This window comes from Alternaria hordeiaustralica, assembly GCF_023758085.1.
Source record: "Alternaria hordeiaustralica strain BMP 2776 chromosome Unknown scaffold_43, whole genome shotgun sequence".
Lineage (NCBI taxonomy): Eukaryota > Fungi > Ascomycota > Dothideomycetes > Pleosporales > Pleosporaceae > Alternaria > Alternaria hordeiaustralica.
This window is the reverse complement of record NW_026056815.1, coordinates 84568-108962: the sequence shown is the minus strand read 5'-3', so window position 1 is coordinate 108962 and position 24395 is coordinate 84568. Positions and strand designations below refer to the sequence as shown.

At 52.7% G+C, this 24395-nt stretch overlaps 11 protein-coding genes across 11 annotated transcripts; 6 read left to right on the top strand and 5 right to left on the bottom strand.

Moving 5' to 3' along the window:
• Positions 1 to 477: 477 nt before the first annotated feature.
• On the top strand, positions 478 to 1535 carry J4E84_010594 (uncharacterized protein; the record flags this gene model as incomplete). Its single annotated transcript, XM_049393149.1, has 2 exons — positions 478 to 964; positions 1015 to 1535. 2 exons carry the CDS (start codon positions 478 to 480, stop codon positions 1533 to 1535), a joined length of 1008 nt encoding a protein of 335 aa, XP_049239141.1.
• Positions 1536 to 1751: 216 nt separating this feature from the next.
• J4E84_010593 (uncharacterized protein) lies at positions 1752 to 2381 on the bottom strand (the record flags this gene model as incomplete). Its single annotated transcript, XM_049393148.1, has 1 exon — positions 1752 to 2381. One exon carries the CDS (start codon positions 2379 to 2381, stop codon positions 1752 to 1754), a length of 630 nt encoding a protein of 209 aa, XP_049239140.1.
• A 753-nt stretch (positions 2382 to 3134) lies between these two features.
• Positions 3135 to 4077, bottom strand: J4E84_010592 (uncharacterized protein; the record flags this gene model as incomplete). The annotated part of the gene is made up of 2 exons (XM_049393147.1): positions 3135 to 3794; positions 3841 to 4077. 2 exons carry the CDS (start codon positions 4075 to 4077, stop codon positions 3135 to 3137), a joined length of 897 nt encoding a protein of 298 aa, XP_049239139.1.
• A 1047-nt stretch (positions 4078 to 5124) lies between these two features.
• J4E84_010591 (uncharacterized protein) lies at positions 5125 to 6156 on the bottom strand (the record flags this gene model as incomplete). The annotated part of the gene is made up of 1 exon (XM_049393146.1): positions 5125 to 6156. The coding sequence occupies one exon, from the start codon at positions 6154 to 6156 to the stop codon at positions 5125 to 5127; it is 1032 nt and encodes a 343-aa protein (XP_049239138.1).
• A 670-nt stretch (positions 6157 to 6826) lies between these two features.
• Positions 6827 to 8400, bottom strand: J4E84_010590 (uncharacterized protein; the record flags this gene model as incomplete). The annotated part of the gene is made up of 3 exons (XM_049393145.1): positions 6827 to 6897; positions 7281 to 8127; positions 8194 to 8400. 3 exons carry the CDS (start codon positions 8398 to 8400, stop codon positions 6827 to 6829), a joined length of 1125 nt encoding a protein of 374 aa, XP_049239137.1.
• Positions 8401 to 9670: 1270 nt separating this feature from the next.
• J4E84_010589 (uncharacterized protein) lies at positions 9671 to 11479 on the bottom strand (the record flags this gene model as incomplete). The annotated part of the gene is made up of 3 exons (XM_049393144.1): positions 9671 to 9933; positions 9987 to 11239; positions 11304 to 11479. The coding sequence occupies 3 exons, from the start codon at positions 11477 to 11479 to the stop codon at positions 9671 to 9673; spliced, it is 1692 nt and encodes a 563-aa protein (XP_049239136.1).
• Positions 11480 to 12145: 666 nt separating this feature from the next.
• Positions 12146 to 13393, top strand: J4E84_010588 (uncharacterized protein; the record flags this gene model as incomplete). The annotated part of the gene is made up of 2 exons (XM_049393143.1): positions 12146 to 12556; positions 12608 to 13393. 2 exons carry the CDS (start codon positions 12146 to 12148, stop codon positions 13391 to 13393), a joined length of 1197 nt encoding a protein of 398 aa, XP_049239135.1.
• Positions 13394 to 14062: 669 nt separating this feature from the next.
• J4E84_010587 (uncharacterized protein) lies at positions 14063 to 14951 on the top strand (the record flags this gene model as incomplete). The annotated part of the gene is made up of 2 exons (XM_049393142.1): positions 14063 to 14602; positions 14652 to 14951. 2 exons carry the CDS (start codon positions 14063 to 14065, stop codon positions 14949 to 14951), a joined length of 840 nt encoding a protein of 279 aa, XP_049239134.1.
• Positions 14952 to 15205: 254 nt separating this feature from the next.
• On the top strand, positions 15206 to 16144 carry J4E84_010586 (uncharacterized protein; the record flags this gene model as incomplete). Its single annotated transcript, XM_049393141.1, has 3 exons — positions 15206 to 15303; positions 15353 to 15740; positions 15794 to 16144. 3 exons carry the CDS (start codon positions 15206 to 15208, stop codon positions 16142 to 16144), a joined length of 837 nt encoding a protein of 278 aa, XP_049239133.1.
• Positions 16145 to 16562: 418 nt separating this feature from the next.
• On the top strand, positions 16563 to 17848 carry J4E84_010585 (uncharacterized protein; the record flags this gene model as incomplete). The annotated part of the gene is made up of 2 exons (XM_049393140.1): positions 16563 to 16571; positions 16682 to 17848. 2 exons carry the CDS (start codon positions 16563 to 16565, stop codon positions 17846 to 17848), a joined length of 1176 nt encoding a protein of 391 aa, XP_049239132.1.
• Positions 17849 to 18023: 175 nt separating this feature from the next.
• On the top strand, positions 18024 to 19844 carry J4E84_010584 (uncharacterized protein; the record flags this gene model as incomplete). The annotated part of the gene is made up of 2 exons (XM_049393139.1): positions 18024 to 18028; positions 18167 to 19844. The coding sequence occupies 2 exons, from the start codon at positions 18024 to 18026 to the stop codon at positions 19842 to 19844; spliced, it is 1683 nt and encodes a 560-aa protein (XP_049239131.1).
• Between the last annotated feature and the right edge of the window lie 4551 nt (positions 19845 to 24395).

Sequence of the window (24395 nt, the reverse complement as noted above, 5' to 3'; positions counted from 1 at the left end):
AGTACGTTACAGTCAGTACTTGTTTTATTCGACCATTCGAGATTTTCAAAGCTCGCAGAATGAGTCGCATCCCACACTCTGACGGCTACATGCCGCATAACATCGTTGAGTTGTTACTTTGTGCTGCGTTGCAGCCTCCACGGCTACCTGGACTAGGTAGTCAGGCATCCTAGATTCTGGGGGCGGCCCGGCGCAACCATCAAGCAACGCGAGAGATGGCTGGGACGATGACTCCTACACAGCGCGCAAAGATGAACGCGACCGCATTTCGTGATGTCGCGCGTGTGGGTTGACGGAGGAGAGAGACGCCGAAGTGTCGCGTCGCCCGATTTCTCAGACACCAACTGTGTCATGACGTCAGGCATCATCGCACACTTTTGAAACCTCGCGTCTGGCCGCAATGATATATACGTCGCCCATTAATTTCTCTGGTACTGTTTTTCTAGCAATAATACCTCGCCAGCATAAACGCGCAAGATGGAAATCCCTGGGTACGACGCGCTGGTGTATTACGCCACACCACCCAACAGCTACATCGGCACCACCATCTTCCTCTCCTACATCGTCGCGGCACTTTACGCGACCATCAAGATCAGCTACTCGCTCTACGCTCAATACACAGCCATATTCAACACTTCTAGCCCGTCAAAAGATGAGAAGCTCAATGCAGCAAAAGCAGCGCGAGCGCGCCACATCAAGATCTACGCGTTCCTCGCTTCGATCAGCTTCGCGACATTATCCTACCACATGCTCATGTTCCTGATCGCGCACTACCTGGAATGGAGCGGTGATGAGAGCAGGAACTTCAGTAATGTCAGCGTGGGGAAGGCGAAGAGATGGATGCTGGAGTCGACTTTGTTCCAAGATTTCGCGCAGGATCTGGTCAAAGACGCGCCGAACGCGGTGTGGACGCAGGCTGCGATTCTGGCGACGTGGTTTTGGAATATTTATATGGCGCAAAAGGGTAGGTAATGCTCGATACACACGCGCGAGAAGGTACTAACGTACATATAGCGAGAACGCGCAGATACGACACGTCGGTGGTGCGCACGTACATCCTGCTCGGCCAGATCCTACCCATTTCCTTTACAGTTTCGCTATTCCTGATCCAACTCCATCTTTCATCTCCGGATATTGCAGTCGCAAAACAAGAACCCAAAGCCGCTGTTACGACCAAACGTCGCAAGCCGATAGCAACGCTGCAAATCCCGAACATTCTTCTCAACGCCGCTCTACTCGCACTTCCAGCTCTGCGATCCAACTCAGTCTTCAGCGGTCTACTTCTTGTAACTCGCGCCGTGTTGTTGCTTCCCCACTTTTCGGCTATGAGCTTGAGGGATGCAGATGTTGTTAAATGTATCACCGTGTCTGGTGGATTTGCGGTTGCAAATGCGGCGATGATGAGGAAGGACCTCACTCCTGGCAGCGTCGTGGGAGCATTAGTAAATGGCGGATACGCAGTGAAAGCTCTGGGATGGGATGCAGTATTGGGTCTGATAGTGTATGTTGTGTTGGGGTGGGGCGGAGGGGTCTGAATACACAACCGGCTGCCTTCTAGCTACCTAGGTATCGATCAAGTGCCGCATTCATGCTAAGAAATACCTGATGTAGGCAAAGCCCTACACAGGTTTGTAGACTACATCAAGATTGAAAACATGCAAAGTAGGTGAGCTGAAGCTGATGTAGGCTCTACGGTGTTCAATTCCTTCCTACTTTGACGCGGAAAGGTGAATCATAGGTTCCCTGCTGCATTATGCGGCGCCATGTTCAACTTTGCTTGGCGCATCGTTACCCCTTCCCTTCCTGTACCAACCCACTTTCGCACCTTCTGATGCCAAATGCTGAACCAATGGTGCTGTAGCTTCCTCCAGAAGCGGGAGAACGTCATCGTATATGAAGTGGACGATGAATCCCACCTTCATTCCCTTGAGGTGTTTGAGATGACGAAGGTACCACAAGGGTTCAAGCTGCTTGGCGTATTGAGCTTGAGTCTTGGTGCCACAGTCGAATTTAAGCTCGATTTGGATGTGGCGGATATGCTCCTTCGGATCGCAGCTAGTCGCGAAAACATCGTAGTTCAGTGTGAACTTGAGCTCGTGCATGCTTGCCACCCGGAGCAGTTTGGTGCGGTATAGGGTTTCGGCTAACTCGATTCGGTAGGTCTCGTGGACGTGTTCGTACACTGCGAAATGTGGAATCTCAACGCCTTTGATGGTAAATCTCCTGATACCGAGTTGCGTGGGGTTGCTGGTAAACTCTGCAAGATTCCAGGCCGTGGGATTATCGACCATGAGCACCTGATGCTGACGATTGCTATCACGGCTCTCGAGGATGTACGTGTAGATGATATCGCGGAGTTCCCGAGGTAACTGGTGCACCATCTTCGAGGTGAGCTCCGAGCACCAGCCTGGGCTGGCGTCGTCACATACGAGTCTCAAGAACCTGTTGTATGTTAGTTCTCTTCCTTATGGATGTAATGACTTGTGTCTTACGACTGGTAGTGGACTCCTTTTGGGTACATTCGACGTTCCACATCGTTGCGCGACTCGGCGGCTCGCATTCTTGCTTCTGGAGCTTTGGTACTAGTTCAAATCGTTAGGTTCAAATTCATGATGATACCAGCCGCTACAGTTTCTCCAAAACGGAGAAAATGTATGCATGACTGGGATCATCATCGGCGTTGCACCGTGGAGTCGATATGCTGAGCATACTTTTTCTGCTTGTCGAGTAGATTTGTTCTGCTTGTTTAGTAGGCTCAATCTCCTTCGTCACGGCAACTGTCAGTAGTCAGAGGTTCTGGTTTGCGGCAAAGGTTGACAAAAGCTCAACGACCGTTTGTTTGACCAAAGTCGTCAGTGGGGGTCAGTGCGTACCGAGCTGGCAGCTGTTTGCATCGTCTAGGCAACTAAGTCTCGAGTCACGTGTCTCTTCTGCGACAACTCTCCAGGGCGATTCGGAGGAGGAGAGTGGGTGCCTTTTGTTGAGCACCATATAGAGCGGTCAACATGATGGCTTAGACCGCCTTGTTGAGACCGAGTACCGTGCGACATACGTTTGACGACTCGAGGTAACTTTGCTCTTGGATGACAGACATTGCACGTGTAGTACGCTCTGATTCATGAAAACACTTCCTATCATGCGAGCAGTGACCTGAAGGCCTCGCTAATAGGCTTGAACTTGTCAGGTTGTGACAGCGCCCAGTCACGCACCTTTTCAACACCCTCCAGATCCGCCCGCATATGATCACTCGAAGTAGTTCCATTGAGCACCACAACTCCTTGATCCATGACCAGAGCGTAAAGCGCAACAGGCAGTCCGACACCCGCTACTTGACCCAACGCAGTAACCGGCTCGGATCTGATTAGAGAAGGATTGCCGGTCAAAGTCCAGAAGGACTGGTACATGATGTCGTGTTCTCGGCAGAAGGCGCGTAACGGTACATCGTAGCGCGTCTGAGGGTAGAATCGATTCTGAACGACCGACGGCTTTATTGTGGCGTTCTCGTGGATGGCTTGGAGAATGGGGAGGCTGACGTTTGAGATGCCGAGGGAGCGGATCTTGTCGGGCACATAAGACTCTAATAGTTTCCAGGCTTGCAGTGTCTGGTCAATGGTAGGTAGTGGAGAGTGCAGAAGCAAACAGTCAACGTATGACTCGTCATCAGACTCGTTGTATCGTAGGTTTCTCAATGATGATGCGACGGATGTGTGCATTTGGGTGTATAGCGGCGCTTCAGGGTCGTAGGGCATGTTGGTCAGATCTTGGCCGGCAGGCGTGGTATACTTTGTTTGTAACTGTGACGCATAAGCATTAACTAGACCAGGTCTCCGTTGAACCTACGTATAGCTGTTTGCGTTCAAGTGTGCCCTCAGCGAACGCCTCACGAAGCGCTTCACCAACCAAAGGTTCCTGGTAATGTCGTGGTTGCGCAGCTGTGTCGACGCGACGGAAGCCTTGAGCGAGAGCTTCCTTGACTAGCCTCTTCGTTTGATCTTTCTTCCAAGCAGTACCGTAGATGAAGGCAGGTTTACCATCGTAAAGACGTGATGCCTTTTGATCTGCTGAAGCAGAGGCCATGTTGCGCGAGGTCGATAACGGAAGGATGTGACAGGGCTTCAAACAAGATACAGCGACAGAAGTAGTGAGTCTACGAGGAGATAATGGATATAGACATCTGGATGACATATTGCGAGCCCATCGACAGGTAGATGTAGCTAGCTCATACATCCACGTCGAACATTGGAAATCTGGAAACGACCATCCACGATGGTCACAAAATGTGGTACATGACGGGAATTTGAACAATGGAAATGACCTCATGTTCCACCGGTGCCAAGCCTTTATCGCCGAGGCACAAGAACACGCCAATGAACCTTCCGTCGCGAACACCACGCATCCAACCACCTCAATTTTCTGGACTCGTGTACCGAAGCCCACCCCGAATTACTTCCCGCGCTTCCGTCTGAGTGAACACTCGATCCGATATCTTCACATAATCCTGCAGCACCCGTGATTGTCCGGTAGTGGTGAGAAGAATCCTGAAGACGCCCGCTGATGCCTTCTGGTGCTCGAACAGTACTCGTAGGAACGCATCGCACTACTGCACACTAGCGCTAAATGCGAGGTTATTGAGGCTGTCAATGACACATATGCTGAGATGCGCAGTTGCTGCTAAGAGTGCTGAGAACAAATCGAGGGCTGCTAGCCAGCTCTCATCCGAGCCGTCTAATCCGTGTAGGACGTCCTGAGACACTTCGACGACATCTCCGTCGGACTGAAACTGCAATAACTGCGATATAAGGCCGTACACCAGTCCGATGAGGCCGACCTTTTCTACATGGCGATCTCTTTCAACCTTGGAATGGTCGCGGAACGAGGCCTCTCGCAAAGAGAAGGCGTTGTTCTTGCGCGCTTAGCTAAAGCCGTTACAACAGGTTATTAGGGCGGCTTCATACTTATCTAATGATATCTTCTAAGGACCGCTCTAAGAACCGCGTTACGTTATTATGAGCTTTTCGCGACAGTACGCTGTCATGAACCAGCAAATGGACATGATGTGATGGCTTTGAGATATGGTACCATTTCCGATTCGAGTAAAAAGGCCTATATACACCCAAGATACTTTCATGCGTGACTTGTCGCGCCATCCATACGGATATTTTCTGCTACCAGGTAGTTATCAGTCTTACGCGACTCTTTCTCGGCTTTTCTTGCTTGCTTCGCCGTCTTCCTCTCTTTGCGCGACGGAAACTCACTTCCAGGTCCTTTCAAAATGCTACCAGGATGTACGGCTGCCAACAATACGAGCGCCAGCACCATCGGTACAGCATCCAGTCCCAACACATACCCTTCCGTGCCCACGAGAACGTTTGTCGCACCCTTGACTCCAGCCGAGAACTCGATGAGCCGGAAGATGATACGCGTGGTGATGAGCACAAGGACAGCATACAGCGTATACGTCAACCACTTCCAACGCACCGTACCTGCCCGTCGGTCACTTTCCGTATCCTCTCGACCTCGGCGCTCCACCCTCAGCATGTCCAGATGAAACCTAACGATCAACGCCAGAAACATCAGAATGAAGATCTGCTGCACACCCACACCGACCATATAAACATTTTTGCCATACCCGTTGGTCTTAGCACCAGCCTGCGGGTTCATCATCACTCCACCCGCAGCCTGAACGATGAAGCTGAAGATATCAAGCCCCACAAACCAACGTCCTATCTTGACCGCTTCGATACGCCATAGCTTCTTCCGCGGGTGCAAGAAGTAGACGAGCCGGCCCGCAGTCATATACACGAAAGCGTTGATCCACAGTGGCGCTAGCAGGAAGAGCAGTGTAGACAAGATAACCAACGCCTCGTTCTGCTGGTTTCGCGTACCGAGCGCGCGGAGTATGAAGGAGACAAACTCCCAGATCGCGCCTGTGATGAGTACCCAGCAGAAGCGCTTGCGGTGGAGGACTGCGAGTCCGATGTGTGCGACTGTGAGGAGACCGAAGAGGAGGGCGAAGACTATGGCGGCGGCGAGGGAGGGGTTGTATTGGTAGAGCGCGTTGCAGGCGTAGGGTGGGACGTGACCGTTTGAGTCGGGGATGGCGGTGATGCAGGCTGGTGTTGTGGGAGTGCTGGATGGGGCTGTTGACGACGACATGGTTGGTAGAGTTACTAGATCGTCTTGCTACAGCGGACTGGTAAATGTCAAGTCTGTTTTGGGGTATCAAAGCGAATGTGTTAGAAAGGTGGCAAAAGCACCATGAACATCTTTATGTGGTCATGCTCCGCGCGTGACACCTCTTTCTTTTCGTCCACGCAGCATTACCCGGGCTGATATAACGCTCCAAGCATTAGGCTCCGCGGCAACACGCGTTCGTGCCTAGATAAAACCCCTTTCAAGCAAAATGGCGTGCAGGTTTCTTTGGCAAACCCTCCGAGGAAGTTTTGGCATCCGTTCCGATGTGCCAAGCCACCCGCGGAGGGTTTCCATTCCCTCCGATGAGCATATAAAAAGCTGAAGTAGGCGTTTGTGTCCCCCGACTCTGCCCTACCATAGCAGCAAGCCAGTGCTTGGCTCATGTAAGACCAATCATTCAGTACCGAATGTCTTAGCACCGATCATGGGTGTAAGCGGAAGGCCTCCAAATACGTTTACAAGAGGAAAAGAAAAGGTTGTATAGACATGATTAAAGAATAAGTATCATGGAATTACCGTCGTGGTGTATAAATATAGTCATGCCAGGGTATCATGCAAATCATCGCTTCAGAACGCCATGTCTCTTCCATCTCTCGTCTTCATATCGTTTTTGCCGCCGTTCTCACGGGCATCATTCATGATCGCGCCCAGCGCGCCACAGGGTCAATGCTGTAACCTGCAGGTTTGCTGTATGCTGTGCTTCTAGTAAGAAGTGTTAGCTGTGTTCATGTTGCGAAAAGATTAACTGAGACTTACTTTGTGCCATCACTCGCTCCAAAAACAAGAAGTGCATCATGAATGCAAGTGCTCGAAGATCCAATGCTTTCAGAAACTTTTGAATACCCAAGAGCATGCTTGATTGGGTCGGTGGGGAACGCGACACCTCGTTCGCTTTCGAAGGGTATGAGGAGGCTCATAAGAACGCCCAATGTGTGTTTTTCTATCTTGCAGGCCTCAGACTCATCATACGAGTCTGCCGATAAGCAAGCTACCATCGCTTTCGTTCGCCCGCAACTCCGGGTTGCGATAAACCGTGTGCGCCGGCCTTGGCAACACAGGACCTTGGCTATCGCAGCTATCCTGACTTGGGCTCCGTGGCTGTTCGGTCTCAGCATGTTGTATGTGTATGGTCGGAACTTCTGGTACGTTGTGGTTCTTGGAGAAAGCTAAGCGATATTTCGACCGTGCCGTCATCTTGGGCTGAAAACCGTGTGACGGCATGTCGGGTCGCTCAAGGTTGCTGCATTCGATGAACTCATCATTACGAGAGGTTGAGCGAGAGCTCTTCGGACGGCTGATGCCGGTTATCGAACGGCGGCGCCCTGAGTCATCGCCAGAGCTGAATTTGCGGGCGACGATATCGTCTAGGATAGATTTGAAGTCATCGAGGAAGATGGTGTCGGATGCGCACTTGAAGACGAGGGCGAACCGCCAGTATGGGTTGATGCCGCTACTGGCCGTGACTTTAGCAGCGCTGACGGCAACGTCGGTAAGCAGGAAGACAATGGAGAGTAGCATGCACGCCAGCATGACGCCAAACCTCCTGTTGATACCGACGAGAGTCCACAGACTGAAGGCGTAGGTCTTCTTGATGGCATGTATGAGCTTCCATGTTGTGAAGATCCACCAGGGGTCGCGCAGCAGAGCCTCAAACGGCCGCATGCGAGGGTTGATGTTGGATCCGTTTGCAAGTTGATTGAAGTAGGCAAAGTTCGACCACGCCTCTGCTATCCAGAAAGGTTGAACACAGATCAGCGATATGATGAAGAAACGAGATCCCCAGAGTGGTAAGAAGGGTCGGATCTTGAGCCACGAGACGACGTTATGGAGGAAATATGATATGAAGAGTAGGGTTGCAGTCGCGCTGAGGTACCAGCCATATCTCGGGTCGTCGACGAAGATGAAGGTGCCGTGCCAGATGGCAAGAACAAGCTGAGTGGGTTAGTAATTGAGATGTACAATGAAGCCATTCGCCTTGAGGGCAGCAGCGAGACTCACCTCAAGTAGAATAAGCTTGTGAAGCCACATGCCAGAGCGGTAGTTGCAGAAGACGATCAAGATGAGGATGATCAGAGCGCCGACGTTGTATCCTTGAGCCCATGCCTCGAGAAAGCCGCCCTCGGTCGTCATGCTCTCTCTGTTTGGTGGCGAAGTACGCGTCGTAGCCGTTCCGGGGAATCGCTTCGCCATGGCCATGCTGGCCATGGTGCTGAGCGGTGCCATTTTTGTTTCTTGTCAATTCTCAGATCAGAGCGAAGCTGAGTCCGGAGCCATGTAAGGCGACTTCACTCACGTCGCGTATGAAGTGAGAGCGCGTCGACAAAGTGGGGCCGATCGTGGGCGAGAAGACGGGTGAGTGGCAGCAAGAGGCGTGAAAGAAACCCGGGGTATTGCTGCCTTACATAGAGTGGCAGAACCGGCTTTCGGGTAGACGTTATAGCAAAATGTAACGTTCATACAAACCTCTGCCGCCCTTCCAATGTGGCGGGACCGGCAACAAGGCGGTTGGGCTGGGTGGGCACAGCGAGGCTTTCAGGGCTGCTGGCCGCAGTAAGCCTCTCGCGCTGGCCACGGAAATACGGAACACATGATCGCATTGCCATCGCGACGGACATGCCGCGGCTCTAAATTCTGACAAACATATTGCGCACCAAGTCTAGGTTGCGCAGACGTCTTATTGCGCGACGGAGCAAATAGGCGGAGCCGGGTGTTGTTGGTGTGATGCGCTGTTGATCGGCAGTGATGTCAGGCGTGGCTGTGGTTGACAGGGCTGCCTTCATCTGCCTGAGACGAAAGCGAAAACCTTACGCTGACTCGACGCCAAGGTCTGTTGAGCCTCATTTCAGTAGTACATAGTAGTACATTTGGGCGCGCATTCGTAAGAGCTACTGCAGTAGCGGTCAACTTGACTTCGACTACCTGAGGGCGAGCAGTCAGCGAACCTCGCGCGTAGTATCTGTGTTGGGCGAACTGCAAGGAGCGATCGGTGTAAGCACACTAACTGTACGACGGAGGACGGCAATGAAGGGGCGATCAATACCGTGCCTGGAAACAATGTAAGCCATGGCAATGAGGAAAGATGTCATACTGTCGCAAAAGGAACAAAGAGGTTGTTCCAAGATCTCATATGCCCGGCATGATCTCATCCGACGATTCCACCAACCTGTCACGCCAACGAGGCTGCATCAAAAGTACAGCAAAGCAGAAAAAGCCATGAAACACGCATGCGGATGTCGAAAGTTTGTCTAACAGTCGTTTCTATATCTATGATAACATTACGGAGGGTGACGTACGATCTATGACCCGATTGGCTGCAAGCGCTAGGGCGCAAACTACCTAGGTAAGCCAGGGGCCGAGAACCCTTAGGCAGAGGAACAAAGAAACCGCCCAACCTCTCCAATCTCCCCATCCGCTTCTTCCAGGAAGCCTGGTATCTTCTTTGTGTTCGCGATCGTCAAGTCCAGGAAGCCCGGTTTTACCCAGTGTGCGTCTTTTCTTCTTTGCCCGCAACCGCTATGCGCGTCTTGCCCCACCGGAAATCGTCCATCCTCCACAGCGTGTAGAACTGCGTGCAGACGTTGACGTAGGCCGCGGACCAGGTATAGGCAACGCAGCCAATGACCGTCTGGACAACATCGATGAACGAATCGCACGATATGAGGGTGACCATTAAGTCGAAGACGCGTCGGTAGTACTCGAAAGCTACGATGTAAAATATGGTCCGATCGTCCAGGTCACCTGTTAACCTGATGTTAGCAAGATTCAAGAATCACAGGCTGAGTGGTACGTACGGAAGAATCTCGAGATAAGAAGCGCTGGGTTCTGCACCCAATGCGTCAAGGAAGCCAAAGCAGAAGCTCTCTCCATCCAGCCCGTCGATCTGCGGCTGAGGAGGAGACTATCGCTTGTGAGCGGCCCCAGCGTCCATCTACGGCGTTGACTGACAAAGACCGAAGGCGTGGTGGGTGCAGTAGTATACGCTCGCGCACTGAGGTTCACACGCGTCCGGACGTGGGCGTAGTGTGCAATGACGAGACAGACGTGATCTCTGTCCTCGCTCATCATGGAACGGACGGTTCGAAACAGACCATCAGAAGCCTTGGGATAGTATCCAAATTTCCCCAGGATGAAGTCGCCCATTGTCTCCTCGCAGACTCGCAGTAGTTGACAGCAGCCAGGCAGGCACGTCACTTTTCCACTTGTGAGACTCTGGCGCAGGCGACGCCGGTGCTGGCCAACCATGTACTCGGCGTTCTGGTAGAGATACGAAATTGTCCAGCCTCCCAAAGCAATCGGGTCTGGTCGGATGTAGCCGGTTACTCCCACGATCTCATCGCCTTCTCTTGCGGTCTGCATCAGGCTGTGAATGCATTTGGTGTCGAATCGGGTGTCTGCGTCTATTCCGATAGCATAGTCCACTTTCTGGATGGCTTGGGTCTCGAGGAAGCCTGAGAGCTCGGCAAAGAGCTTGGGCGAGATCATCTTCAAATCGGGGTTTGCCTTGCGCTGATTAAATTTGTTCAGGAACGTCCGGATGAGAATGATGCCATCTCGTTTGCCGCGGTTCTCGTTCTTGATAACGCAGATGATTGGAAGACCTCGGAATTCACCCTTGATGATTTCAATGTCCATTGGGCCGTCGTCCCAGGCCGTATATGCTTCATTCATGAAAGTGCTAGTCGGGCGCTCAACAATATCTTCTTTGAGATGGGCGGAAGTCGTCTTGGTCATGCCCTTGCAGCTAACGCGACCATCGCAAACTACAACAATAGCTTTCTTGTGATCATCCAGCGACTGCTGCTCAGCCAGCGAAACCAGCGAATTCATCATCTCTTCATACGACTCGTTGTAGCAGCAAAGTAGGTAGACCAGGCTCTCCGGTGTTGCGGGGATCGTGATTTTAGGTGGGTTCAATCGCTTTCGAATGAGGGCATGGATGACCATGGTGATCTCGATCATGTCCACAACGGCTCGAAGAATAAGGTTCGGAAAGAGGACCCAGGAATACTTTGCCCAGTCTGCGAACATGTACATTATGAAAAGGCTGAGTAGATCTATTAGCAACTCGTGTCTTGCGCATTGGGGAGTGATGGCGTTGATCCACGTACTTGAATGGTATTAAGATGGCCCATATTACATATTTCTCAATCCTGAGACGATCCGTATTGACATCTGGAAGATGTTCGATAGCGCTGCTCAAAACCTTGGAGGAGAAAAAGCGCGATCGTTTCTTGAGATTGCCTGCAATCTGAGCGCCCGAGCTCGCTGTATTGAGGACATCCATCTTCATGGAGAAGCGAGGGATTCCTTTGTCGTGTTGTGGTGAACGGCGAGTGCTGCAGGAGCGAAAGATGCTATTCTAGTATTTTGTACAAACGCCATGTACCTTTTGGAATTCAGGGTCAATGTGTCAGGGTACGAGCGTCAAACTAAGCATATCCACATTGGAAGTCTGGTTAATCTCTAGAACGCCGGCTAGGCGATACAGTTTCAGGCGGTGTAACGCAGGGACGCCAGGGACGGTGACAGGGCTGATCACCGAGGTACCTCCAGGCGGCGTAACATCTTGTGCCTGCGTGCGTGGCTTTCCTAAAACACATTTTTGTGGCGATTTTTCATGCTGAACACGCATTAGTTCGGAGGTACACCGGTGAGTCCAAACATACGGACCGCTTCGGAATACTTGGTAGTACCGAAGCTAAGACTTGGCGCGTAGCGAGACTCGCTGCTAGTGTATCAATACCGGATGAAATTTTGCCATCGCAATACGTGCATGTCTCAGTGGGATTGTGCGTCCAGTAGAGTAGCAAGATAGGAGTAATTTAGCGAGTTCAAATATATACCTCGTCCCTAAACCATGTCGTCTCTGAGACTTCTCGATTACTGAGCTTGTTATTTCGTACATCACAATTTGTACGACCACGGATCATCACTGGATTACGGAATTCCCATGGAGAAGTACGATCAGAATTCCGTTGTTGCGATCATCGGAGTGGGATATGTTGGCGAACATCTCATGGAAGTCTTCTCTTCCGCTTACCAGGTTATTGGGTACGACGTCTCGGCTCCTCGAATAGAAAGACTGCGCTTGAAGCACTCACGGAGAGACAATGTCAAATTCTCAAGCGATGAGACTGATTTGAGAGACGCGGCACACTTTCTCGTTTGCGTACCGACCACCCTGGGATTGAACGGCCAAGTCGACTCCTCACATGTTCGCAGCGCAATAGACATGCTGCAACGCTACGCAACCGACAAGTCGATAGTGGTCATAGAGAGTACCGTTGCGGTCGGCATGACAAGAGCACTGCTTGGGCCGCTGGCCGGATCGCGCGGCATTCTTGCCGGGATGTCACCAGAGGTAGGATGACCTTTTGCTCCGAAAGAACGAGGACTGGCTGACACCTACCAGAGAATCGACCCAGGCCGAATCGATCCGCCGCCTAAATCAATACCAAAGGTTGTCTCGGGGCTCGACGACATTGCCCCAGGCTCGCTGGACGCCATTGTACGTCTGTATGAGACGGTCTTCGATACTGTGATCCCTGTCAGCAAACCCGAAGTCGCGGAAATGTCAAAGTTGTACGAGAACTGCCAAAGGACGATAGCCATTGCGTACGCCAACGAGATGTCAGACGCTTGCCAGGGACTTGGGATCGACCCGTTCGAAGTGGCGCGCACAGCCGCCAGCAAACCTTTTGGGTACCTGCCCATGTACCCTTCATTGGGAATCGGGGGTCATTGCATCCCGGTCAACCCGATCTACTTCATGTCGACGTGCAATCTGCCGCTTCTCCAACAAGCACACGAGAAGATGATGTCGCGGCCGTCGCGAATCGCCAGCCAGCTTCTGGCAACTATGCTAGACGAGTGCCACAAAAATCATGGTTCGACACACCGCCCCAGGCTTCTTGTCGTCGGTGTCGGTTTCAAGCCTGGCCAGTCGGACCTGTCACATTCGCCTGGCCTGCAGTTGCTCAACTACGTGCGACAGTCGGGAGAGGTAGATCTCATGTTTTGCGATCCTCTGGTGAACCAGGAGGCGATACCCGAAGTATCAAGATTGGAAGAAGGTTCTTGGCAGCCTGACGTCTTGAGGTCGTTTGACGCCATCGTCGTAGCGGCGAAACAACCTGGCTTAGATTACACAGTTCTGGAAACCTTGGCAGATGTGCGGATTGAAGTCTGGAACCGATGATAGCTGACGCGGGCGTCAGAGGCCGACACATGTTCAGTCGCATTCGCAAAGTGGCTCTATTGGTTGCTTGGCTGGCCATCTTCTGTACATTACGGTTTTCGTCTACTTAATGGTAATACACGCCATCTTTCGTAATCGGCCCGAGGAAGTGATCGTCCGGTCTTTGCATTCGGTACCCAAGTCTAAGACCGGCTAATTTTGTCTGCACATTTGGAGATCGGGCCTAACGGGCGTTTATTTAGTCGATACCGGCGCTTTGGGGCATTGACCCCTGAGGTTCGGATGTGAGCGGTGAGCTGTTGCACTACCACCGATGGAAACTCAAACACGCGGCGAACAGACGTGAGGGAAGCTTGTGCAACCGGCTTACGGCCTTGCTATGATGGGAACGGATGTAGAAAAGCTGGACAGCGCCGCATCAGTCATCCAGATATCCAATTCATCATGAATAGTGCATTGGGGGCTTACCATCCATTCTACTACACTCCGTTGGGAAATGTATGCCCGGTGATAAATCCACTCGTCAACGTTGAGACGATCAACTACGGAAGATGTGGACCAGGAGTTCAGCAACCTGAGTGTAGCCGTTGCTGCTCGAAAGACGTGAGTAGTTGAGATCTTTGATACATCAACTGCCGTCTTACTCATCATTTCAAACAGGGCATTCGCATGACACATCCAAACTTTGCTGGTCAACATGCGTGTCTTTGGGACTATGGGTTAGCATGCGATGGCACCCAATGGCCTCCAGGATTCAATACATCAGATACGCCTCGGCCCAAGCTGGGAGATGTTCCCTATGGAACGAAGATTTTCAACTGCAAAGTGGAAAATACGCTTGCACTCACGTACGATGACGGTCCTCGAGAGTGGACAGCGGATTTGTTGGACATCTTGAAAGCCAACGGCGTCAAAGCGACATTTTATATCAGGACAATCAACCTGTACTGGGAGCTGATAGCTCACAAGTTCGATGAGAGGTCTACACTTATCAGAAGAATATACAACGAAGGACACCAAATCGCGGGACATACCTGGGGCCACAAGAACTTGGATAAGATGACTCGGCAGCAACGCAGAGACGAACAGATAAAAGCAGAGATTGTCCTCAATGACATTCTGGGCTTCTTCCCAACTTACATGCGCCCGCCGTTCAACATCTGTGGCCCTCAATGCCAGGAAGAGATGGGAGAGCTCGGTTACCACGTGGTGAGTCCGCAGGAAGCAACGTAGAGGAGCGGGACTAACCTTTTGAAAGACTGCAGCCGATCTCGATGGACGGGACTGGGAAGGTAATTACACCTACACGGAACAGAACTTCATGGAGAAGATCAAGGGCAAGAACCGTAACGGGGTTCGGGCCTGGTTGGGCCTGGCGCACGACACCCACGAAGGTACCGTGCATAGATACACACAGTTCATGATTGACAACGCACGGGCGCATGGATACAAGCTGGTGAGGGTAGGGGAATGCTTGGATGACCCGGAGGAGAACTGGTATCGGGACCCTTTGACGGGTGACAGGCCTGTCGAAATGCCTCCAAGAGACATGCCGTGATCTATTCTTGTAGTTAGGCTTTGATGATAAGCAATGATCTGAACCGGGAATCTGCCTGTCAGCAATGCGGGGATGAAAGTCAGGACCGAAAGTCAGAACCGAAAGTTACGTGTAGTCCGTCCATGGATGGGTGCTTGATTAGTGATTATGTTCGGGAACGCGATGACGTCCCTGTCGCGTGCGGAAGATTGTCCGTGCCTCCGCCCGCGTAAACAGCTGTACCAGCAAGCCATCACCTTCATATACCAGCAACCATGTCTCGCACCGCCATACCACGTGCTGCACTACGCCTTAGCTCAAGAAGCCCGTTATGCACATCTTCGAGGTCAATTGAGGCGCCGAGCCGCAGTCTGTAAGCTTCAATCGCTGCTTTGCGCAAACTTCCCCGCTCACACCACCAGGCCTATATTGCGCCCAACACCACAATGCTCGTCACACGCCATCCGAAGCTTCTCCGTAAGCACACAACTACAGAAGAAGGCCGGTAAAGCGAATAAGGCCCACGCGCGAACCGACTCCGCACCTCCCGTCAGCAACCCGGGCCCATTGACGCCTACCGACGAAGCATACGATGTCTCAGGCCTGGAGGCACAGATCCTCAAGGCTCTGGAGAAGCTTACACACGATCTTAGTCAGTTGCGCAGTGGAGGAAAGACGAACCCCGAAATCGTGGAGAACTTGAAAGTGCAATTGGGCACGGCAGGAAACAAAGAGACCGTGAGACTGGGAGATATCGCGCAGGTTGTTCCCAGAGGGAGAATGTTCAATGTCATCTGCGGGGAAGACACGGTAAGTAAAACCGTTACTATAACAACACCACCAAGTGTTCTAACACTACACAGCACGTCAAGCATGTCACCAGCGCCATCGCCGCCTCTCCACACTCGCTCACACCCCTCACACCCGAACCCTCCAATCCTCTCACCATCCAAGTCCCGCTCCCACCACCGACAGGAGAGTCGCGTCGCGCAGCCGTCGAGTCGGCCGTCAAAGCTTCTGAGCGAGCAGACAAGCTGATACAACAAGGGCGTCAGGAACACAACAAGAAGCTGAGGAAGTTTGAGCTAAATCGCGATGTGCTGCCAGATGACCTTCAGAAGGCGAAGAAGAAGATGGAGGAGGTGGTGAAGAAGGGACACGAGGAGGTTAAGCGCATCAGCGATGGCGCGAAGAGGGTGCTTGAGAGTCAGTAAATAGCATGGAATGGCATACTGCATTGTCGGGAAAGTACAAAAGTATTACATTATCATGCGCAAAACTTCTGGTGCACGACGCATGCGATTGAGAAGTGTTGCGCCTGGGCAGCTTTGTGTAGACTCTGCCTTAAGTCTGCCTCAGCAGTTTGCATGTGCTTACACAACATCTTAGCAAAACGGTGGCCAATCGAGCCATCACGTACTATCTCATACAGATGGCACAAGGTTCCAATTGGACGATGTAGCAGCCGGCATCAACACGAGCAATGCGAGCGGCTCAGCCTCCACAACAGTGCTTGGCGCGACACTCGCGCATTATCTGGTGACCACCAAAACCACCACATATAGGGAGTGGCTAGCCAGATTCACGGGCCAGGCTCCATATCTAGGAGAATGAAGATCGCGAGGAAGAGCTATGGCGACTGTCAGAGAGTCAGAGGACAATGGTACAATCAGGCTTGGCGGAGCGGACAGTACGAAGGTATGTGTGCTGATACCGACAGCCTCTCGCTGGACAGATGTTGACATGATCAGGGCACTGCAACCAATACAACGTCTATAACCCCGGCTGAAGGTGTTGTGGTCACTCGCCTGCCTATGGAAGACGACCTCGAGCTACCACCTAGCACCGAGACCAAGTCGATCTTCCACATCTACGAGAAGCATAAGTGTCATAAAAGCATTACGCCAGTCCTCGATCCTACTCTGGAACGACGGTCTGGCCCAACGATCAAAGAACAGAAGACTACACGCAAGGAGAAGAAAGAGCGTCAAGACGCTGGAGTACCTAGTGTAGAACAAGACGATAATGCTTTCTTCTTTCACCGACCATATCTCGCCTTCCACGTACCACCTCACGTACTTTATACTGGCAGCAGTAAATACACCGCGCAACCAGCTATCCTGATACACGAAGGCTGTTTCTGGAAAGAGTACAGGCTCCAACTCCTCCCATCGACCCTCGGCATACTCGACCCACGCGGCGTAGTACCATGGCGCTACAACGCTGTAGACAAGAACGCCCTCAAGCACGATTACCACAAGCTCAAAGGGTACAAAGTCCGGACGTGGAGTTTGTGGGGTGAGACGGGCAAGGAATACGTTCGTTCCGTGAAAAACATCCGTAAGACTGGCGAAGGAAGAGATCCCGATGTGAATACGATGACGGATGGCAAGTCAGAAGAGCCTGCGACGGCCGAAGAAGTGGTGTATTTGCGGTGGAAGAACCCTCTCTCACGCCACACGAGATGCTATCACTTTCAATATGCTGGTATCGACTTCTTTTGGAAAGGAACAGGTACTACCAAGGAGACTCGAACTTGTGGTGCTTTGTTGCGATTTAACCATCTGAAGCTAGTCGCTAGGCTGGCTGTGGCCGAAGAGAAGAAAGAGAGGCGAGATGAGGTGTGTTTGGGAGTATACACGTCGTCTGTTGCGAGTAGAAAGAGTGGTACTTTGGAGTTCTTCGATGCTGCCATCTTGCGTTTGGTTGATGAATATGCGCCCGAGATGCTACTTCGAAGTGAGGAAGGGGCGGAAGAAGAAGAGGCGGAAAGTACGAGGATCTTGCGGATGAAGAGGAGTAGGTTGTATCAGGTATTTGTGGCTACTGCGATGTGTATGATCAAGAGTGAGAAGGAAAAGAGACATACTTTGCTGGATTTGCTGGTGAATGTTGCTGAAGGTGGTGCGGGTGGCTAGTTATAGATGGCTGGCTTCTCTTGAACATATACTTTAGTTTGGATGTACTATGAGGTGTCCGTCATAAAATCATGACAATGTATTCATACAATCTGAGTGGGAAGTTTGTCGGGGGATTGGGAAAGCTTCGGCCGCATGTCACTTATCGATAAGCGATGCGCTAAACATGGAGGTCATGACGTGGGAGATGGCCATTTCTAAGAATTCGACGCCGCCACTCCTCCAACACCCCATCTCCCTTCGCCGACTCTCCTGTATGCCCGCATTTGCGTTTTCGAGACAGTACACCTGCGCACGCTGTTTGCGCACGAATCGAAGATCCAATGTCTTCGTTCCATCCCGAACCACGGCGGCAGGGCCTCTGAGGCGATACGGGCAGACGGCAACACAGCGCAAAGATGAGGATGACGGGAAACAGGAGCAGGAAGACGCAGGAAACAATGGCAATGGGTCAGGCGCCGAGGCCGAAAAGGAGGAAGGCGCATTCACACGACGCATGCGGGAAATGAGTGAAGACGCGCTGGAGTCGGGAGGACATGGCGCCGTCAAAGCTGTGGAAGAGGCAGGCTTCAGTGCAGACCTCAAGGCACAGCTCGAACAGCGAATCGCATCTGCAAACCTCCGGTCGTCTGAAGCAGAACTGCCCGCCTTCGCCTCCCGCCACACACGCGAGCTTGCCACCACAGAAGCCTGGACCGGCACCGAGTCCATCCACGATGCGAGCCTGCGCATGCTGAACGACACCCATAAGCCGCTGCGACTCGGGCGACCAGCCAAGATGCCAGGCGTCCCTATACCCCAGTCCATTGATACCGGACATGCTCGGAGCAAGGAGGGGCGGGGCGTGAGATTGGCCAACGCACGCGACAGGAGCACCGTCTACGCTTCCATCAATGAAGACGAGAGTATAGAGGCTTTCGACCGAGAGAAGCGGTTGCAGGACCTCAAAGACCGCTTCGAACCAGGTGCGCGTACCATCGTCCCTGGTTCCATCCAAGGGATCGCGTCTCTTGCGAATAAGAGAATCGAAGATGCCATCGCTCGCGGCCAGTTCAAGAACATCCCGCGCGGAAAGAAGGCCAATATCGAAAGAGACTACAACGCATCGAGCCCCTTCATCGACACGACCGAATACTTCATGAACAAGATTATACAAAAGCAAGAGATTGTACCGCCGTGGATCGAAAAGCAGCAGGAGCTTACGTCGGCTGCAAGCAAGTTCAGAACTCGACTACGGGCGGACTGGAAGAGGCATGCTGCGCGCGTGATAGCCAGCAAGGGCGGATCGCTACTCGACCAGATCAAGACAGCTGAGGCATTCGCAAAGGCAGAGCTGATTGCAAACCCTCTGAGAAGGAAACAACAAGAGACCCTCACCACTGTTGACGATGACGGGCACATGTCACAAATTACCTTGTCTGGAGGACTGAAGGTAGACTCAGATCAAGGATCCGACGCGGAGCCAGTAGTCACGGAAGAAGTCGTAGCAAAAAAGGTTACATTTGATGCTTCCCTAGAAGCTGTAGCGCAGAACCCAGCAGCAGCTACCGTAACAGAAACAACCACGGAAACCATGGAAGTACCTGTTCAAGCTCCCGAACCAACTGTCGCACCAGCACCGTACCCTTTCCGCGACCCAGATTGGGAACGTATCGAAGGCGGCTACTGGAAAGTCGCTATCAAGGACCTCAACGACAAGGCGCGCAGCTACAACCTTCTCGCACCCGAGCTAGCAAAAAGACCCTACTACAATCTGCAGCGCGAGCTGAACTCCTGCTTCGCCGACGTCGCGCCCCAACTCGCCGGGGCCATCCTCGAACGCGCACGCAAACCGCCCAAGAAAGCAGATAGTTGGCAGAGCTCTGGCCAGAAGAGCGTGCTCGACAACATCATTGGAGGGCCAGTTCGCGTGCGAGATGAGCGCCGCGAGAAGCAGTATGGGTTCCGCCAATTCTGGAAAGACCTCTGGGCCGACAAGTCCAGCAACCCTTATTGAGCCAGTCACCACCAAGCCCGATCCTCGCATCCTCATGCCCGCGGACTCCGAAACCTCTCGTCACCGTGTCCTTTCGAAACCCACTCGCCCACCGTTGAATGTAGCTACCGCGCCCTTGCTGCACGACATCGAGAGAGAGGAACATGATCGACACGCACATACGCTTTCGCCTATCCCTGGCTGTAATCCTTCGTAGCGACCTCGAAGTCAGTGATCAGCTCCAACTTTCCAGGTTTTCAAGTTCTTGTTCGGTGCTTGTCATGGGCATATGCACGTGTTTTCGAATGGGGACGGATCTACATCCTTTGACCCGGAATGAGCGGTGCCCCCCGCTACCGACGCCCTGGGTCGATAACGCAGGCGTGAGGCGTCGGGAGTGCCGTGACGGGCAGGGGGGTTGGATGAAGTACTACGGCTGTACACCACACCACAACAAACACCAACAAGACGCATCCATGGGGTTTCGCGACTTACCCAATGTCCCAATCTGTCGTCAGCTGCATGAGTCCGCGGAGCTCGGCGAGTCCGCCCTACGTGGGAGAAGAAAGTGAGGCGTTTGTTGTTGCTTCGAACCTGTTTACCGGGAAACCACGTTCTCTCGGATTCGGATACGCTTAATACGCGACTTTCATGCGTGAATCTCGATGGTCGCGTTTAGCCAACTATTGGTCTCTGATATACGCAAGGAGACGGTGCTTAGTTGAGCTGACCGGGTTCAGCTCCTCGGCTCGGATGCATTGTTACTCAACCGGGCAGTACCTGCATATGGTTTCTCGGGTCGCTCAAGCGGCAGTTCTAGGCGGTACTTCCATGCGTTTTCCTACTCTATAGCCAAGCGTTGTAGAGCTTACACGAACCCGACAGCCTGTTAGCGTGTAGACATGCGCCGAGGTAGAGAGCAAATTATGTTGGTTATCGGTGTGCATACCGCTTTCTCAGCACCTCGCGTGTATGTATGTGTATGTGTGGATGACGGATGACAGACGGCAGCGGAGTACACCGCTGCGTTGTGGTTGTCATGTCTTGGCGGCTTCAGATACTTGGAGTAGGTCGCCGATATCCGGGTCTCTCTCTTCCAATTACTTCGCCTTTTTCATAGTGTTCGGAACGTCTCACTGGTTGCTTCATTTTATTCAGCACTATCAACAATACACGTGCGGTGATGCTTGGGTCACCAGTGTCGGGATTTGGCGGGTTGCTCTCGATACGAGTTTGTACTGTTGAAGCTCGTGAGTAATTTACATTGGTGCGTTCTACTCGTCAGGCGTGAGATACTGTACTCTGACGTCGATCGTGATGCTTGAAGTTATCTGCGTATGCACTATCAAGTTGCCGATATGCAGCGCGGCATCCCGTTCGAAGATCAAAGCAAAGAAGACGTCAGACCAGTATTGTTGTTTGCTTCTTCCGTGTGGGGTAGTGGAGTAGCCGCCCCTGTCCTTTAGCACTATCATGATAGCGTATACTGCACCCGCATGCACATCATTCACATCTCAGAAGAACACATGAACGAAACGCAAAAGCAACATCACTTTCCAGTCCCCAGAAGAACTACTCTTGAGTCATTGCAAAGCAAGCATCATTGGTGGAACAACCCATCCCTTTCAGAAAAAAAGGTAACATTGTCGATCCCACCCCATTACCATCCCCACACACACCTCCATCGAGCCAACTAACAACATACGTCTAACCATATCGCGTAATCCTACTTTCCATTGTATCCAAAAGCAGTAACGAATGTGACCGTTTCCTTCTTTCGCAGGTTCCCAAAGGGGAACGAGCATACTACCAAGCTATACCGCTTCCAGCGACGACCGCAATGCCTGTTTCTGATGAGATGTGACAAGACCCGCTTTCCTTGTGGTACAATCGGTACCGAACTGAACAACCACGTACCCGCCCACACCTGTGTGGCAGCTGTCACAGCGGATGCGGTCTAGCCCGTCAGCTTAGCCACGCGCGGTAGCGGTGCTAGGTGCCACACCCACGCTGACGGCACTGTCACTGCGCGTTCTGGAGTGGTGATTTGAGCCGGTGGACGAGTGTCTCTTCTCCTTGCGGACTGTGGTGCGCTGGCGTACGGTATTGCTGACCTTCCGTTCGGTTCCGGTCACGACCCGCGCGTTGGGTAAGGCTGCATCCACGTCGACGTCGTTTGCGTTGGAGCGAGGGCTTTCCTTCTTCGATACGCTCTGCGTGTTTGCTGTGCGGTTGCTGCTCTTGCCAATGCACGTCTTGTTGGTAGCGCCGCTGGCTGTCGTCTTGCCTGCACCGTCGTATGGCTGGCAGAAGCAAATCCGCAGTATGTGCCCGGCAAGCGGTCCGAGGACCCCTACTTCGCGCCGAGCTGTGGGTTGACGGGGGTGTACTCGTTTCTTTCTAGGTCTGGCTGTAGCCTCACCTGCGCAGCTTCGGGGCATGCTAACGTATGCGGTTGCTGCGGCTCTACGGTTCGCAGCCTTTCGCTTGCGAAGGACCCTTCCTTTTCCAGACGAGGTGCAACTTGCGATGATGGCCGTGATCAATCGGGCTCTGTGGAACCTCGCCTCATATTTGAGGTCCTCGGCGAATGATCGAGCTGATCTGCGAGGTTTGTAGCGCGGGCGTACATTCAGCTTCTCGTACGAATGACGCGGTCTGGAGCAAGGCGCAAGACTTTCGGTTTGCGCTATGCCGTCACAGCCTTGAACTAACGGTGCAGGCAAGATGAACGAGTCTATGGAGCCAACCGTATAGTCGATCTGCGACTGCTCAGGGCGTTTGTAGTTGTGATGGAAACGTAGGTGCATAGGGAGCGGAACCGAGGATGTGGGTGGTGTGGTCATTGGCCTCAAAGAGGGCCTTGGGGGTGGCAGGCATGTCGTTGTCGGGAACGCACGATAGGTTGCAGGTGTGGTTTTGTTATCGTAGTACGATGTGGTTGCAGTGGGTGAGCCGCTGAAGTCCGAAGCGCTCGTAGTGCCTGGCGTCAAACTACCCTCTGGCTGGATAAGATTGCCGGACGGCGAGAAGAATGAAATCTTCGGTGTGTCGTAGTTGGGGCGAACGATGCCCGATGCTGCAGCTATTGGTAGTAAAGACGTCAATGCGGATGAGGTGATTGAGCGACGCGTAGGTTCTGCCTCAGCAACTTGATCCGGCTCCGGAGGTGACTCAGAGAGTGAAGCTTGCCGTTCTAGCTCGGCCATCTGCGGAGTGAACCATACTGGCGCGATAGGTGTGGGCGAACGCGAGGGACGCACTGGATGAGGGAAGTCGTGCTGAAGGTCGACATCGACACCAACTACTGTTCCCGAGTAGGAAGTGGACATGGTACTACAGAAGCTCGCATTGTGACTAGCCTCAGTCGCGTGGTCATGCTCTGTGAGTGAATGGCTGTTCTTACCTGCACCATAAAATGTGTGTCCAGCTGAGATAGTGTTGTTGGCCTCGTTTGACAGCGTTGGTACTCTAGCGCTACCGCCATCGTGCGCCCCATCGCGTGCTTCCGGGTACACAAGACGCACAGAAGAGGACCGTTCACGCGGGCGGACTGTAGCCGACGGTGGTAATAGCTTTGACACGGCTCCAAATGCCGTTTGCGACTCGAGCGTATACGGGTCGACGTCAGAATTGGGGACTATCGCATGAGCTGAGAAACTAGGATCAGCCATGGATGACTGCCCGTTTCTGGCCTGATTCTCTGAAGCTAACGCTTTAGTCGCGCTTAGGGCCTGGGATGCAGTAGGGAAACGATATGGCGTGTCAAATGTGTCATCGCCCAGTTGAGACATGTCAGATGCCTGCAATTGACTTTGTAGGCTATCCTCGCTCGCACCCGGCCGATCGCTATGGTTCTCAACGAGCGACATCTGCGTCGAGGACGACCTAGACCGGGTTCTCGAGGCAGCTCGAACATTGTGTATAACGCCACGAAAGAAGCTTTTGACATTGCTGGTATTAGCGTCGGAGTCGGCCTTGCCATTCCGATGGGTAATAGATTGCGATGGCTTAAGACTGGGAAACGCGGATGGGATTGCGGCATCATCAGCCCGGAACGAGTTGCTGTAATCCTTGCACAAGGGCACATTGTGTGTATTGCTTGGTGCTTTCAACAGATGCCCTCGCTGCACATCTTCTGTGATGCGCTGGAGAACATGTTCTTCTGGTGTGTATGAGATTCTGTGTGACGAGCGCGTCGGCGAGGCATTTTCCACCACACGGAGTGAAGGGAAGCGGCCCACGCTGAGGAGGGAGCCATGTGAGTTTAGCGTCGAGTAAGAACCTTGCTCCACAATAGTGGCTAGAGGCGCGCCATTGGAGCGATTTGCGAGCCGAACGGCAAGATTGTAGGGAACGCCTCGAGCTCTGGCCTGCTGCTGATATTCCATGGCGTGCTGCATATCTCCGGTCCCGGTAATATCGTGGCAGGCATAATCATCGTGATCTTGTGCGATGTAATGCCGATCGCGCCCTTGGCCTTGCGTTTGCGGTTGCATTTGCGACGAGCTCGTATCTAGGAAAGCTCTGTAATAGGCGAACGGATCCGGCTGCATGGCATGGGTCGATCGG